Source organism: Carettochelys insculpta, chromosome 6, assembly GCF_033958435.1.
Source record: "Carettochelys insculpta isolate YL-2023 chromosome 6, ASM3395843v1, whole genome shotgun sequence".
Classification (NCBI taxonomy): Eukaryota; Metazoa; Chordata; order Testudines; family Carettochelyidae; genus Carettochelys; species Carettochelys insculpta.
Window position 1 is genome coordinate 43,504,400 of NC_134142.1, and position 14,697 is coordinate 43,519,096.

At 46.0% G+C, this 14,697-nt stretch overlaps 1 protein-coding gene across 7 annotated transcripts in view; it reads left to right on the top strand.

The window, feature by feature from the left end:
• MLH3 (mutL homolog 3) overlaps positions 1 to 14,697 on the top strand; it is a 30,475-nt gene that overhangs the window by 8,884 nt on the left and 6,894 nt on the right. For 6 of the 7 annotated variants that reach the window (XM_074996768.1, XM_074996769.1, XM_074996764.1 and 3 more), the window contains 6 exons: positions 328 to 398; positions 1,617 to 1,721; positions 2,829 to 2,901; positions 3,989 to 4,060; positions 7,029 to 7,137; positions 12,752 to 12,911. In XM_074996768.1, the coding sequence (XP_074852869.1) occupies positions 328 to 398; positions 1,617 to 1,721; positions 2,829 to 2,901; positions 3,989 to 4,060; positions 7,029 to 7,137; positions 12,752 to 12,911 (590 nt within the window). Of the gene's footprint in view, positions 1 to 327; positions 399 to 1,616; positions 1,722 to 2,828; positions 2,902 to 3,988; positions 4,061 to 7,028; positions 7,138 to 12,751; positions 12,912 to 14,697 lie in introns of those variants that run through there. The other variant, XM_074996770.1, reaches the window with a different exon arrangement.

Sequence of the window (14,697 nt, forward strand, 5' to 3'; positions counted from 1 at the left end):
GGATGAAATCAATGTTTTGGTATGTAGTTTTGTCCAAAGGGAGTGGGCAGCTGAGTTCATCCATGTTTTCCTTTCCAGGTTTTGTTGGGTTGTTCTGTAGCCCAGACTGGAGACAGAAAAGATGCCCTGAGTCCTCCTATTTCACATTAGGAAGGAGTAATCCTTTCGTCTCTCCCTTTCATGCAAAAAGAAGGGGGAAAAGAAAAGAAACCCAGATATTTTGAGCTAGAAGGTTCCCAGCTTGAGGGGAACGAACAACCTGCATACATCTTCTGTTGGCATTGCTAGGCTTTCTTAATCCCATATTATGCACACGTTCTCTCCTAGATGCTGATGGGGAATCCCTCCACTCCTTGTTTTCAGAGTGGGACAATCCTGTGTTTGCTCGCTGCCCAGAGGTGGGTAGTAGTATGTTCTAGAGTTCCAGTGAGAGCCATTTCAGTCTTGTGTTCTCTTATGTTAACTTTGAACTGAAATGGCAAATACTATAATTGTTAAATATATTTATTTTGTTGTACGCATGCCAATGAGCTTGTCTGTGGTACATTTTTACAGATTGTTTAAATGTGAGTTCATTTTGTGGGTTTATGCAGATTAAAAGTATTACAGCTGATATGAAAGAATACTGTAGCTTGTGTTACTTGGAAACAAAATTGTTACTATGGGCTTACACTTCTGTTCTTTGCAATATTCCACTCTTCTCTGTGTGTGTTACAGTAAACTCTTTCATATACGACAGCCCCATGACTGAGAGGTTGCTGGATATTCAAATTTTCTGGATAATAGAGACATATACCTAGCAACACGTAACACTCAGGAAAAACAAGATTAGGTATTAAGAAGCGAACAAAAATGTATGCAGAGTACATTATTTACCAATAACAGTAGTATTGTACAGCGTAAACTTATATTGTGCATATTTGTATTTACTCTCACTATACTGTATTTATAGAAAATGTAACTAAAGTTTACTTATGCTTAAAATGCTGTTTTTTTGAGAGATTTGGATGATAGAATGCGGGATATGAAAGAGTTTACTGTATGTGGGTTATGTAAATATGTTTGTTACGTTGTCAGGACCATAATGTGTGAGAAAGAAACAATGTTGCACGGTATGTCAATGGCACTTTCAGAGTAATTTTCTTTATAGTCACAGGGAAATATTTTTCATTAGTGTGAATAAGCATACAGTTTCAGTCAGGATGTGCAATATGTATGCAAATATTTCCACTTGTGTACAATGGAGATGCAGTAACAAACCACCTGCTGGTGAGTTTATGAATGCGAACAATTCTTTAGAACATCTGCCGGAGTAACAGTCATTCTGAGATAACGTCTTCCTGGATGTTCAGCTTACTGAGTGTGTATGTGCAGACTGACAAATAATGTCAGATTGTCTAATGTAATGGCTCTTAGTATGTGGGAGAGGAGTGGAGGGATTGCCAGATAGTATTTTGAGTTAATTCTGTTCTTGTTAGAGGACTCAGTGCACTAGGTACAGAGAGACCTCTTGTCAGAATATCCTTACTCAAAGCTGTCCATTTGATTCTTTTTGGCTTTAAGCTCAGTAGTTAGGTGTGCATCCTGTAAATTATCCATGCTGGTCTTTTTCACAGGTTGCTGTCAATGTGAGCAGTGGCCAGGCTGGGAGTCTGGCTGTGAAAATTCATAATATCTTGTATCCCTATCGCTTCACCAAGGAGATGATTAATTCAATGCAGGTACAATAGGAGTCCGAAAACCCCTTTGTGCAAACACCAGTGTTTCAACTGCAACTAGTCCAATAGCATTTGTTAATGTTTCTGCTGGGTGAAAAAGACATAGGAGTTAAAAAGACAATACAATACTTTTAATTTGAAAAAAAAAAGTGTTATTTGTTTGTGAGAGAGACGCCAACAGATATATGCATATCAAGCTATATCTCAAAACCATCTCTTGAATGACTGTACACATTTACCTTTCCAGTGGTTCCCATGTTATTTGAGTTTAAAGTTATTTAAGTCAAAAAATAGCCCTGCTATCACTGCTTTGTAATTATAGCACTATCAGTGGCACTTCACGAAATAATGTTTTGATAGGCAGCTGTAGCTACTTGGTTAATGCAGATTCTTTGATGTACATTTTCAAGAGATTGGCTAAAGAAATTCTGACCTTCAACTGAGCAGTTTCAATAGTAATCCCAAATCTCACATAAGGACATCTAAATTTATTTTAAAGTGTCAGTCTGCTCTGAAAAGTGACTATAAAAATGGCACAATAGGGATGAAACAGTTGTATCTTAATGCTTCTGTATCATATGTTTTGCTCGTATATTTTAAAAGTAATGTAAATATGCGGTCAACCTTGCAAGCTCACCTTTGGGCTCTGCGATGCAAGTTGGGTTCATTCTCTCCTTCTCAAACATCTAATCTAATACAGGTTCTGCAGGCCAAAATATATTTTTATTTATATCCAGGCAGCCACATTACTTCCTGTGATTTTGAAGAGCTATACGTAGTTGTAACTTATTAAAAAATAGTATTGATGCACCAGGTGGACTGGAACCCAATTAATTTTCTCTTAGTTGTGTTACTTCTGTAGGGCTAATGGAAGCAAAACCATTTGTCACTAAAGGCAACAGGTTTGTCTGAAACACTGGGGAAGAAATCTGGAGACCTGAAGTTTTCAGTTTTACTTTAACTTTTTTCAGGTGGAACTGCACTTTAACTCATCTAGTGATGCCAACATTAACAGTTGGAAGAGAGGAGTTTTCCTCTGTAAATATTTATATGTTTCCCTTCTAAAAATGGTTTTGCCAATGGATAATGAACATGTTGAATATATTACAGGTTCTTCGCCAAGTGGACAATAAATTTATTGCTTGTTTAATCAATACTAGGAGTGAGGTGAATACAAATACAGGTAAGAATGCCCATTAGTACGCATGAGGTTGAGCTAGCCCTGAACTACAGTTTCCAAGCGGATAGGATGCTGTCCTTGCATTCTGAAACATGTTTAGAAGATAAAAAGCAGTCAAGTAGCACTTTAAAGACTAGCAAAATGGTTTATTAGGTGAGCTTTCGTGAGACAGACCCACTTCTTTGGTCTGGCTATGGTCTGAAGAAGTGGGTCTGTCCCACGAAAGCTCACCTAATAAACCATTTTGCTAGTCTTTAAAGTGCTACTTGACTGCTTTTTGTTTTGATAGTGTATAGACTAGCACGGCTTCCTCTGTTACTATTCAACATGTTTAGAAGATGTAATTTTTAAAGGAATGCATTCTTTCTTATAGTTCTGTGGTGAAAAATAACTATACAAAATATTTGTTCCAGTAATATTAAGTCTAATTTGTATCTGACAAAAACCAGGAAATTGAAAGCTAATGCCAGGACCATGTCCTTATCTTTTGCTGTTGGGGGAAAAGAGAAAGAGGCATGTTATTGTGAATTAAGTAGAGTGCTGGTGGTCTTCATTTGGAATTCCCTGCATATTTTTTCTCTCTCTGTTTTGGAGATTGCTAACGGGCTTTGTTTATTCTGATGTGGCAGTTAGTTCTGGTATAGACAAACACATACTACATTTTTCTAAAAAGTATTGAATGTCATTCTCAGTTAATGGATGCATTTCATCTTCTATATTGAAACTAGCTTGAGGTGTACAAAAATGCTCTCCAAACCAGTAGCTTCTTGTTTTCTATCTAATCTACGTGATAAAATGGAACACACTGTAGTTGATCTCCTCTTTAAAAAAGAGAGACAACAGGTTACATATAGTTCCTTGAACATCAGTCTGGCCACCCTGGGTTTAAATGACTCTTCTTGATTCCCATGTTTCATTTCTGCACTCTTATTTTTTGGTAACACAACTTCCTCTTGAACATAGCTTTTGTTAAATAGACTGATCACCCAGCTGGTGAGACATGGGCAATGCTATTTCCGCCTCCCAACATGTGCAGTTGTTCAGTCTGAATGTGCCTGTTGTTGACTTCCTCCCACCCTTACACTTCTAGATGGAAACCTGCTGGTGTTGGTGGATCAGCATGCAGCCCATGAGCGTATCCGTTTGGAGCAACTTATTGCAGGTGAGAATTCAGCTGTCCAAAAAAAGCTCTTCATGGCCCCAACAAAGTGCAACTGAGAGTAGCCTCCAGGGGGAACAGCCCTTTGCTAATGAAATTATTTGAAATATAAATTTTCTCACAGAGTCTAGGGATGCAGTATGAACCTCTACCTTCCCCAGTGTCATTGGCCCTATGGGCATATTGGCATCTATTGGTGGTGGTAGTGTTAGTGTGCAACAGAGTCTTTCAAAAAAGATGGAATGATTTGTTCCCTAAGGAGCTTTGAGAATGAAATAGATCTGGTATAATGGGGGGCTAACAAGACAGGCAGGATGGATAAAGTCAGGAAAATGGGGTTATCATTAATAAGATTATGAGGTTTAGCAGTGAAAACTAATGGATGGGATGACAGAATAAAGAGTGTGCTCTGTTTTTGTTTGTTGTTTAACTGAACACAATGATCAAGAGAAAAATCTCACATTTACCACATGTAGTCATCTGAATATTTACACAGAGCGATAAAAGTCTTTTCTCTTGCCTGGCTAAATTTTGGTTATAGGTCTTCAAAACACAGTTCCCATCAGTCTTTCCTACAAGCTGTGTGATTGGGCAGCTGCCCAAGAGAGATTCATATGTCTCCAAGAAGATTAGCAGAGGCCACACAGTCACCCGCAGCCAGCAGCATGTGTTTCTACTGATGGTGCACATGCAGACATGCCTCGGTGCACATAACAAAATTTATTCTGCATATGGATGGAAGAAATTAGAGGAAACATTGATTCCCATCCATTGAGCACATAAAAGGTCACTGACCTTCTGTTTCACAAAAAAGGATCATGGAGACGCTGCAAAGAGGATTCCAGGGGGAGGGAGATCATTGCTGTTTTTGGCCTAGTGATGAAAACAGCTCAAGACTGAGAACCCTTCCAGGATCAAGGGAAAAGGCTAATGAATGATATTCAAATGCAGATTGTGCGTCAAGGGCCAGATGTGGGTAGCCATGTCTAGCAGTTACCAGCCTAGTTCAGGAGAATCTTGTTTCAGGTTATGGAGATTCAGACAGGAGTGAGGTTGAACTAATCCAAATAGGGTCAGATACTATTGGATTACCAGGGCTTGGGCTGTGGTTAAGATACAGGTAATCAGACATGTCAGAGTCTGTGAGCTGGGCAAGTGATCCAAACAGCAGCTGCACAGACAGTTTTGCATATGTCTTCTTTTGCCTCCCTTTGGGTTTATGTAGAAGCCCTGACCAATCAAGAGCCCCAGTATTCCTCCAGTCAGAGCCCAGGGAAGGCCTCCCTAGTGTAACTTCAGGGTTCACAATTTCTCTGCCAAGTTGGTTAGTAGCAAGCTATTGGGTGAGAGCATGGAGGCATCAGATGACCAGAAAACTCTCAGAGCCTACTGGGAGCTGGAGCCTGGTGTGCAGGTTGAAGTTGGAGCCCTGTGCATGTGGTAGGGAGGGTGAGCTGGGGCCATGGGGAGGGGTTGAGCTGGGCAGGGGAGGTGTTGAACAGGGGTGCACCAGGGCAGGGTGCTTGAGCAGCGGGCAGTGTGGAGCCCTACATGCGCTGACAATGTGCACTTATTTCAGATTACAGTAATCCCTCGAGGTACGCAAGGGTTGCGTTCCATGCAACCCTCACGTACCTAGAATTTCATGTAAATTGGAGAGGGCTTGGAGGGATGGGTTGTGGCCCTGGTAGGGAGTATGGGGGTTAAGCCTGGGGGTGGGGGTTAGGGCTGCAGGCAGGTGGGAGGGTGCAGCTGAGCCGGGGCATGCAGGGGGTTGGACCTGCGCAGCGGGGGGTTGGGGCAGGGGTTGAGCCTGGCCAGGGTGTTGGAGTTGGGGCCACGGTGGTGGTGGGTACAGGGGTTGGAGCTGGAGCCCTGCATGCAGGTTGAATCCGGAGCCCCGTGTGCTGGTGTGTGTGAGATGGGGCTGCGGGGGGTTGGGGTTGTTGAACGGGGGTGTTGGCTGGGGCCGGGGGGAGCCTCATGCGCCTGCAGCAGCTGACAACTGGAGCCCCATGTATGCGCACTGGCAGCTGACAAACCTGCTTGCACACTGGTGGTGAACAGTCCAGCGTGTACCGGGGTGGGGGTGTGAGCTGGGTACAGGTTGAACCAGGTGGAGGGAGAATTGAACGGGGGTGAACTGGAGTGGGAGTGAGTTGAGCTGGCAGAGGGGTTAGAGCCCCTGTGCATGCTGCTGGTGGCTGAGAGCCAGAGCCCCAAATGGGGGGGGGAATGTGAGCTGGGACTGTGGGAGGAAGGGGTTGAGGCAATCAGGGGTTGAAGTGGGGGTGCACTGGGGCAGAGTGATTGAGTGGCAGGGGTTGGAGACCTGTGCAGCACACCAGGGGCTGGGAGCTGGAGTCCCGCATGCAGAATGAAGCTGGAGGCGTGTGGGGAGGGGGTGAGATGGGGCCACAGGGGGGTTGAGCTGGGCAGGGGAGGGGCTGAACAGGGGTGCACCGGGGCGGGGTGTTTGAGCGGGGGGCAGTTTGGAGCCCTGTGCACGCTGAGCCAGCCACATTGTGGGGGATGGTGAGCTGGGACTGCAAGGGGGTTGGGGCCTGGGCATGTGGGGGGTTGGGGCACAGGGGTTGGAGCTGGGTCTGTGGAGGTTAGAAGGGAACCCCAGGAGTTCGGCTGGAGCCCTCCCCCACTGGGGGAGGTGAGCTGGGGCCATGGGGAAAGGAGGTTTAACAGGGGTGTACCAGCATGGCTGTCAAGCAGAGCCGCTCTGGGAAGCAGGGGGAAGGGGGTTTTAGCCTGTCTAGCTGCCTGTATCTGCAGGCAGCTAGGCAGGCCGAGAGCCCAGCTGCTTCGCGTTGCGTGAATGTGAAGCCACATAAAGTGAGGGTTTACTGTATGAATTGGGGGTCAGCGGTGTAAGAGCAGGGTTGCGTACTCTGCATTTGCATACTCTGAGACCTCAGTGTATTCAGTTAACATACATTTCTAATTTTTCTGCCCACAGATTCTTATGAGAAGCAGCCTGAAGAACCTGGCAAGAAGAAATTGCTGTCCTCCACCATCTATCCCCCACTGGAGATTGAGGTAACAGAGGAGCAGAGAAGACTCTTACGGTTAGTAATGGCTTATGGGTCCAATAGCTTGGCTAGGACTCCAGGGGGGAGAATCTAATTTCTGTGTGCTGTTTTGAATATCATTGCTAGAGTTGCCTTTGTTCTGCTTTAGTTGCACCCTAAGTGAATTCCTGCAGCAACAATGTGAGGAGAGACGAAAAGGGGAGTAGTGGAAGTTTGTATGATGAATAGTTAAGAGTCTCAGTTCTTGGGTGACAGAAACCAGAATGGGCTAGATGGAATAAGAACCGAACTTAGTCTCTCAGATGCTTTGAATAGTGGATTGGCTACTGTCAGGAATTCTTCTGTCCCATGCAAGAATTTAAATTTGATGTGGATTTGATTTTGTGTATTTACATTTATGTGCAGTTAATCAGAGGTTTATTCAGAAGTCTCTGCTCTCACTCTGAGTAGGAGTTCAGGTGGGGTAGGCATTCAGGATTACAAGGTGTTCTCTCCTTTTAGTACTCAGAGCGGTCTTGTTTGGCAATGGGGACTTTTCTGCCCTTCTAATGTGGATTCCTTAGAAACATAGGAACATCTGTACTAGATCTAGGGATGTAAATTCCATTTAATTAGTTAACTGGTTAGAAGTTGTTAACCAATTAAACAGGATGGTTGCCAGGATGGGACACGCATGAGTGCTGCTTTGGCCAGGATGGAGTGCTCCCTGCTCAGGGCACTCCCAGGGCTGCTGTGGAGCAGCTGCAGCTGGGCTTGGGCATCCCTGCTCACAGTGTCCCTCAGCAGGTGGGAGACTACTTCAGTCCCTACCGGTTAACTGTTAACCATTACCATCCCAAGCTAGATCATATCGGTAGTCCGTCTAATTCCATATTCTCCCTGACAGTGCCTAGCACAAAATTTTTCAGAAGCAGGTGCAAGAAATTACATAGTGGGTAATGGTGCATTATTGTGTCCCTAGAGGAGGATTAAGGAAGAAGATAAATAGGAGCAGCTGATTTATTGGTCACCTAAAAATGAAAGCAGAATTGCTACCTGGGTTTTGTAAAATAGACAGGATTTAAATCAAGCTGGGATTCTCTTTTGCAGCCTGGACCATCTCCCCAGCTAAAAATCTTTATTCTCCAGGCATGTTTTCAGGTGTTGATGACATGATTTAGGTACCACTACATGGAACAGTTAACCACACAGAGGTGTATGGGTTACATTGAGTTGTGGGGAAATGAGGCCAAACAATTGTCACTTCCCTCTTTTATAGCTTCTTCCAGCTTCCTGGAAAGATCCTTTGTTATGACATGAGTCAAGCAGTCTGTTGTCTGTGTCAGGGTGGGAAACATTTTTTGTGTTGGGAGGCCACTGACCCACAGAAGAATCACTCATGGGGTCACACAAAAGTGAGAAACAAAAATAGCCACCATCCCCCTTGCTGACGTGGGCCCTGATTGAGACACCTCATTCCTCTCTCACTCCAGCCCCATAGGATGAGGACCAAGGTTCATGGCTTACCCCCATCCAGATTAACTCTTCTGGGGGCCTGAGGCTAGTAGCTTTTGTGGGCTGCCCCTAGGCTATGGAGTTGGGGCCAAAAATGAGGAGTTCAACGTGTAGGGGGGAAGGGGTTGGAGGTGTTGGGTCTGAGCAGGTGATAGGGTGTAGGAGTGGCTGGGGGGGGGTATAGGAGCAGGCTAGAAGGGAGGTAGGGAGCAGGAGCAGGCTGTGGGTGCAGGGGTCTGGGTGGGAGGTAGGGTGCAGGGGTCTGGGCGAGAGGTGGGGTAAGATTGGTGTGGGGGCCTGGGTACAAGAGAGGGTGTGGAAGTGGGCTGCAGGGTCTGGGTAGGGGTGTGTGCGCTTCCCTGTGCAGCTCCCTGGGAGCGCTTGTGGCTCCGCATCCCCTGCCATTCCCTTTGGCTGTGATTTTTGGCGTGGGAGCGGTGGGGGAAGTGGCTTCAGCTCCGGGGAGAGAGAGAGAGAGAGAGAGACACACACTCTCTCTCTCTCTCTCTCTCTCTCTCTCTCTCTCTCTCTCTCTCTCTCTCTCTCTCTCTCTCTCTCTCTCTCTCACACACACACACACACACACACACACACACACACACACACACACACACACACACACACACACACACACACACACACACACAGACAGAGACAGAGACAGAGACAGAGACAGAGACAGAGACAGAGAGAGAGCGCGCCCTGAGCCAGATCACTGCAAGCCATGGACCAGATGGTCTCTAATTGCATATGCTTCCTGGGAGAGTCCTTGTGCTGGTGAATTCCATCTAATGGGTCATTATCAACGTCTAGCTGCTCCTTTGTTATGCCTTAAGGACTGGTTATGGGTGTTCCCAACTTTACAACATATTCCAAAAACACACCCAGCAAACTTCACTTTCTGTAACACAGAGAAAGCCGTGCTAGTCTATATACTATCAAAACAAAAAAGCAGTAAAGTAGCACTTTCAAGACTTACAAAATAATTTATTAGGTGAGCTTTTGAGGGACAGACCCACTTCTTCAGACCATAGCCATACCAGAACAGACTCAATTTTTAAGGCATAGAGAACCGAAAATAGTAATCAAGGTTGACAAATCAGAAAAAAAATTATCAAGGTGAGCAAATCAGAGAGTAGAGGGGCAGGGAGTCAAGAATTAGATTAAGCCAAGTATGCAAAAGAGCCCCTGTGATGTCCCAGAAAATTCGCATCGCAGTTCAAACCACGTGTTAATGTGTCAAATTTGAATGTAAAAGAGAGTTCAGCAGCCTCTCTCTCCAAAGTACTGTGAAAATTCCTCTTCAGTAAGATGCAGACTCTTAAGTCATTAACAGAATGGCCCACTCCGTTAAAATGCAGGCTGACTGGTTTGTGGATCAGGAGTGTTTTATGTCTGTTTTGCGCCCATTAACTCTTTGGCTAAGAGTGTTTGAAGTCTGTCCAATATTCAAAGCATCTGGACATTGTTGGGACACGATGGCATATATGATGTTAATTGAGGAACATGAGAATATGACCGTGATTCAGTGACTAATCTGGTTAGGTCCAGTGATGGTATCTCCAGAATAGATATGTGGACAAAGCTGGCAGCGGGCTTTGTTGCAAGGAAAAGTCCCAGGACTGGTGTACCTGGGGTATAGACTGTGGCTGTTGGTGAGAATCGTCATAAGGTTGGGAGGCTGTCTGTAGGAGAGAACAGGCCTGTCACCTAGGGCCTTCTGGAGTGTGTCATCCTAATTAAGGATAGGTTGTAGGTCTTCAATAATGCGTTGCAGTGGTTTGAGTTGGGGGCTGTAGGTAGTGACCAGTGGTGTTCTGTTCTTGGCTTTTGGGGGCCTATCTTGGAGTAGCTGGTCTCTGGGTATTCATCTGGCCTTGTCGATTTGTTTTTTTATTTCTCCTGGTGGATAATTCAGATTTATGAATATTTGGTAAAGATCTTGTAGTTTTTGGTCTCTGTCAGTAGAATCAGAGCAAATGGCTGTGTGGCTCTCCTGGTTGCTGCATGTTGCCCTCCCCTTGGTGGGACAGTGACAGATTTCCTTCCTCCAGGAGAAGAAAGGGAAGAGGATAGTTCCAGGCATGGTGGAGCAGCTTGTGCTATCATAGCTGAATGCTCCTTCTCCTGCTTCTTCTAGGTTACAATGAGAGATATCAGCCTGCTTAGAGTAACACACATTGATAAGGAACGCATGCTGACTGAATGTGGGCAGAAGGCTGGCTGGTATGCTGCACTGCTCTTTGGTGCAGTGATACCAGGTTACTTACTGCTGGCTTGGTGTGGAAAGGTGTCCTGTCATGGAGGTTGGAATAAGGCAGGCCGCCCCAAAATCCTGATGAGAAGGATTAAAGAGTACCTGGCTGAGAGGTTTATCAAGATGTGCAGGGAGGGTCAGTGCTCTGTCCCCAGACACGTTAACAAGTTGTGCTGGGGCCCTTTGCTGTGTAGGTGCAGGGCCCACCACAGATCACCCAAATGCCTTAACCCACTTGTAGCATGTTTAAAAATGAGAACTCACCAGAGGGGCCCTCCCCACTATCAGGGTCTGGCTGCAAAATGTCCTGGGAGAGGGATGAGATCCAAAGTGAGAAAAAGTTCCTGGCTGTCAGTGAAAACAGTTGTGCAAATATCGCTGAATGCTTTGTGGTGAAGACTGATGCAAGGAACTCCTTAAACTTTCTTGGTTAGGGCTGTTGCAGTTACATAAATGTCCCCACACAGAATCTAGTGGGTTTTGGATGAACAACATTAGGCTTTCTGTCATTAGGTTTCTCTTTTTTTAAAAAAAACCCTCCTTTCTAAACTTGTGTCACAGTTCTGATTTTTAGTATGATTCCTCTCAGAGGATGTTGAAGTTTATGATATTGTATATTTGTCACACGTACCTTACTACTAGGGCACTTCCACCTGGCAGCTTCGAAAATTAGCTGGTTCCAGGTCCAAAGTCCCCTTCCTCCCCTTGTCACTTTTCTGTGTGCCCCACAGCCTCTTTATTTTTGTGTCTCAGGGTGCTCTCTCTCCATAACTTGACCTTCAGGCCAGCTCAATATGTGTTTTTTCCCTATTTGGGGATCACAGTCTCTCCATCCAAATTATCCCAGGCAGTCCTCCCATTTGCTGCCTGGACTGTACCACTTCCCCAATGGCTGGGAGGGGAATCCAGGCCTGCCTTCTATTTTGGGTTCCAGATCAGGGATCATTTATTCAATAGACAAAGTCTATAGCATCCCACTTTGCCACTGTTTCCATGAGCCTTGTCCTGCTTGGCATTTCTCAGGTTTGCTCCACTGTCCTTCTAGACAAACTTTCTTTCAGGGCCTGGATCTTCAGGGTTTCTACTGTTGCCTGGGTTTTAACTCTCTAATGCCTAGTGAACAACTGCAGGTTTCTTCACTGAAGTCCTTTTTTGCTGCCAATTTCCTACCTTTATGCTAGCCCTACCAGTTCCCTCCTATTTCAGGCTTTGCTTAGTGCTTGTCTGTACTGAAAATGCTGTAGCAGCACTGCTGTAGCATGTCAATGAAGATGGTAGCTATGCAGCTGGGAGGGCTTCTCCCATTAGAGCAGCTAGTTCATTTCCCTGGAAGGGGATACCTAGGTTGCTGAGAGAATTTTTTTCAGCTTAGCACTGTCTACATGGGGAGTTAGGTCGGTTCTAATTGCATCACTCAGAGGTGTGGATTTTTTTTATATCCATCAGCAACATAATTATATTGATCTAATTTCCTGGTGTAGGTGAGGCCTTTGGTAAACATGAGTCCCATCAGGCATGACATATCAGATTAATTGGCTCTTCTCTATCTCATTAACTCTTCACAGGATAGTGTGGAGGTGATTACCCCATCATAATATTGTATTATGTGTATATGATAAATCGTGGTCATTGCTACTTGACCCTGCTGTGCATTTTTTAACTGTAGACATTAAAAAATTGTGCTAATGTGCAATAAAGCAAACCCCCGGGATTGCAGAAACATGCAGCCAGCATTCTCCACAAACTGAATTGGGAGAAATGAATGTGGGTTCAAAGAGAAGCATTGCTGGGAAATTCTCATATCAGGAGGAGTGCTGAAGTGTCCAGCTCTGAGACTGATCCTTTAGGTGGGTGGAGGGTGGGTGTTTCAGTTTCTAATTTCTGAGGTTTTCTCCTCAGGTGCTGTCACAAAAGCCTGGAGGAGTTAGGCCTTGAATTATCATTTCCAGAGAACAAGAGCTCCCAAATTCTGGTTGGGAAAGTACCCCTGTGCTTCATGGAGAGAGAGGCCAATGAATTACGACGGAAAAGACAGCCAGTGGCTAAAAGCATTGTGGAGGTCAGTCCTGGATGTGGAACTTGAGCAAATTACATTGTGATGGTGTCATTCTGCCCTATATTAAAGGTTCAGGATGTCTGAAGAGCGGCTTCTACATGAGAAAGCTAAAGAAAGCTTTGGCTATGCTTTGAGCAGAACAATTTTTACATGTTTGCCGTCTTTAGGATTGCTTCATTGCTCGTGTACTTTTCATCTTAGGGGAGAAAGTAGTTCCTCTTAAAAGTAAAAGGCACATGACTTACCAATGTTGTTCTGTGGGATAAAACAGAGCAAGAATTTTCTTATTAATTGCCACCTCTGTTGTGTCCCTGGGTTGTTCAGGCAGTGGGGTGTGAGGATTATTCCTTGGGAGGACTGGTAGGTTGAGGGTCTGGTGGGTGACTAACCATAGCCTCAGGTGCTTGGGGAGTGGCTGAGATTGAGGAGGGGGCATGTTGCCCTGCACCTGCTGGCATGCCCAAGATATCCAAACTTGCCTCTGGCGGGAGAGACCATTGAAGAGCCCTCACATCCCCATGCAAGCAAGGATCTTCCAGGATGGAGCAGTCAGAAAGGACCAAGGTATCTCAGAAAGAGGCAGATGAGACTGAATGGGAAGGACCCAGCAGGAGCCATAGAAGGAGGGTGGCAAACTATGCCAAGGTGGGACCAGGAATGCTGACAAGTCTGGTGAGGAGAGCAGGACCAGCATTGAGAACGAGATCAGTGCTGGGAGTGAGAAGAATGGGACTGGCATGTCAAGTGAAACCAGTGCTGGGAGTGGGACCAATGCGTTGAGTGAGGCCAATGCCATGACGGAGAATGTTGTGCCACAGGAGATGTCACCGAGATTGGGACCAATGTACCGAACTAGACAGGCATCAAGATCAGGAATGACGTGCCAGATGAGACCAGTGTGTCGATCTGGACTTGCACATCGAGCACGAATGGTGCCGAGGAGCACCTGCACGTTCCAAGGCATGGGGCCAAGACTGCTGACCACTGGGACTGGGATGATGGGTGGAAGAGTCCAAACTGGAGTGATGCCAGGAAGGAGGGTGTCCCAAAGAGACTTGGTGCCAAATGATGGTGTGGAGGGCAGAGCATGTTGAAGAACCAGAGCTGGAGCCACCTGCCACAGAGGCCCTCAAATGGGAGTGGCTGTGTGTGGAGTAGGGCAGAGATCGGTGCCGTGAGTCAGAGCAACAATGCCGCAAGCGGCAAGCCAGGACTCCAAGTGGTCAGGCACTTGAGCTGAGATGGGCAGACCCATTAAGGCAGGCTTTCCCCTGGAGACACATCGAGGGACAGGTGCCTCAGGTTGCACCAGGGAGTGCATTATTTCAGTAAGTCCCTGCGCTGCCTGGTATATGTCCAGTGTGGACAAAAGGCCGACCAGCACCAGTTCTCCTCCAGGCAAATCAAGGAGAATTGGGCTCGGTGCATGGGATGCTGAGGCATCAGAGTCATGGCCCCTGGAGCTTTTGGGTGCCACCTGTGTTGAGGGCATCAAGGCTGACAGAGCTAGTGCCGATGTCTTGGACGCCTTTGAGGACTGCTCCAGAGAGTGGGACCGACACCATGCTGGAGGCTTCAGGGATCACCAAAGTTGAGAAGAGTCTTTCTTTAGCACTGGGCCCAGGGCCGATGATGGTGCACTATGTACCAAAGTATCCGGTGCGGGCTCCTGGTGGAGCCATTGAAGTGCCAACTCCATAAGGAGCCAATGTAGATGAAAGTTATGCTCCTTGTGAGTCTGGGGCTTAAAAGCCTTGCAAATTTGGCACTTATCAGCCTGATAAGTTTC